General features: G+C 29.4%; 1 protein-coding gene across 1 annotated transcript in view; it reads right to left on the bottom strand.

The window, feature by feature from the left end:
* Positions 1–260: 260 nt before the first annotated feature.
* The window catches only part of LOC119834289 (neuromedin-U receptor 1-like), a 3,800-nt gene continuing 2,604 nt past the window's right edge, over positions 261–1,456 (bottom strand). The window contains exon 2 of the mRNA XM_038358627.1: positions 261–404. Coding sequence (XP_038214555.1) covers positions 261–404 — 144 coding nt within the window. The remainder of the gene's footprint in view (positions 405–1,456) is intronic.

Raw genomic sequence — 1,456 nt, 5'->3', positions numbered from 1 at the left:
TTTGGATTAAATCATTTCCTATGTAATATGGTTTCATAGTCATTTCAGTTTCAGTCATTCATAAAATGGCAGTGTAAGTTCAGAATATAAATCGTCTAGAAATTAATCAATAATTACCAAGAAGATATATATAATATATGTATATAATGAAGGTGAATGTTTCGAATTTACTCGGGATAAACATTATTGGCATATTTACATGACCAGTAATGAAGATAAATAAGAAATTGGTGATATTTTGATTTAGCAATTGCAATTTGTCACACAAAACAATGATAATTATCTGAAATATTTACCTTTAACGCTTTACGAAATTTAGTTGACATCAAGCTGAAGAGAATGGGATTCAAAACAACACTGAGCCAAGTATTTATTAATAAAAATCTGAATCCTGTACTCCACCACTGTAACAAAATAAATGCTTAATAAATTCTTCATTTAACATAATGATTATCTGAATGACTCAACACAATAAGAGCACTTATAAATTAAGTGAGATCTATGATAACTCGATGAAATATTAGTGCCCATAAGAATTGAAATTTTTATGTCCTTAAACATCAGTAGATTTACAAAGAGCTTTACGTTGTTCAAATCAATGCATAAATATTTTCTTAATGAAAATATATTTATTTAAAATACAAAAGCCAGGATTTTGATTAATAATTAATCTAAATGACGAACTGATCTATCAACGTATAGTCTAAACTACTGGACCTGAATCTGGCAGATAGCCCGTTCTATGTAGGCACCTAATAAAGGATTTTGATAAACTCTGCCCTTAAGGGATAAAGTAGGAGTTGAAAATTTATATTGATCACGCGGCTAAAGCTGGGGTCTGGTATTATATATATAACAAATTTCTTACCCATTCAAACTCCATCAATTGATGCATATCGTAGGCAAATATCATAATGCGATATACAAAAAATGGAAGCCAACAGACCAGAAATGACCCCGTCAGTGCTACTAAAAATATTAAAAAGATATAATCTACTCAGCAGTTAAAATATTTAAGCATAATCAATTACCAAATGTATTAAAAATCCTGGGACATTTTACGTAGATTTTTCGAAAATGAAAAAGATAATAAAAATAAAGACAATACAATGTCCATAGATATGATATAGTGAGAGGGTACATTTGAGAGTGAGCTACTATTAGAAAATCGCAAATGTAAAAAAATTTAATTCCACGTCATGTTGATGCTATGGTCTAAATTTTGTACTGAATATAATCAATTGAGTTGGCAAAATAATATTTAATTTACGAAATAAATTTCAATATCTAATTATTTACATAATTACTTTCAGTTAACATTGACAAATTTCCTGTGTTTTTATAAAGACTGCAGACGCAGATGCATGATGCATGATGCAGATGCAGGACAAATACAAAACTGTCCGTAATCGTTGCAACGTATTGTGTAGGGATGCACAAAGACGCCATATTCATA

Source organism: Zerene cesonia, chromosome 19 (genome assembly GCF_012273895.1).
Source record: "Zerene cesonia ecotype Mississippi chromosome 19, Zerene_cesonia_1.1, whole genome shotgun sequence".
Taxonomy (NCBI): Eukaryota; Metazoa; Arthropoda; class Insecta; order Lepidoptera; family Pieridae; genus Zerene; species Zerene cesonia.
This window is presented reverse-complemented; position numbering and strand designations above follow the sequence as displayed.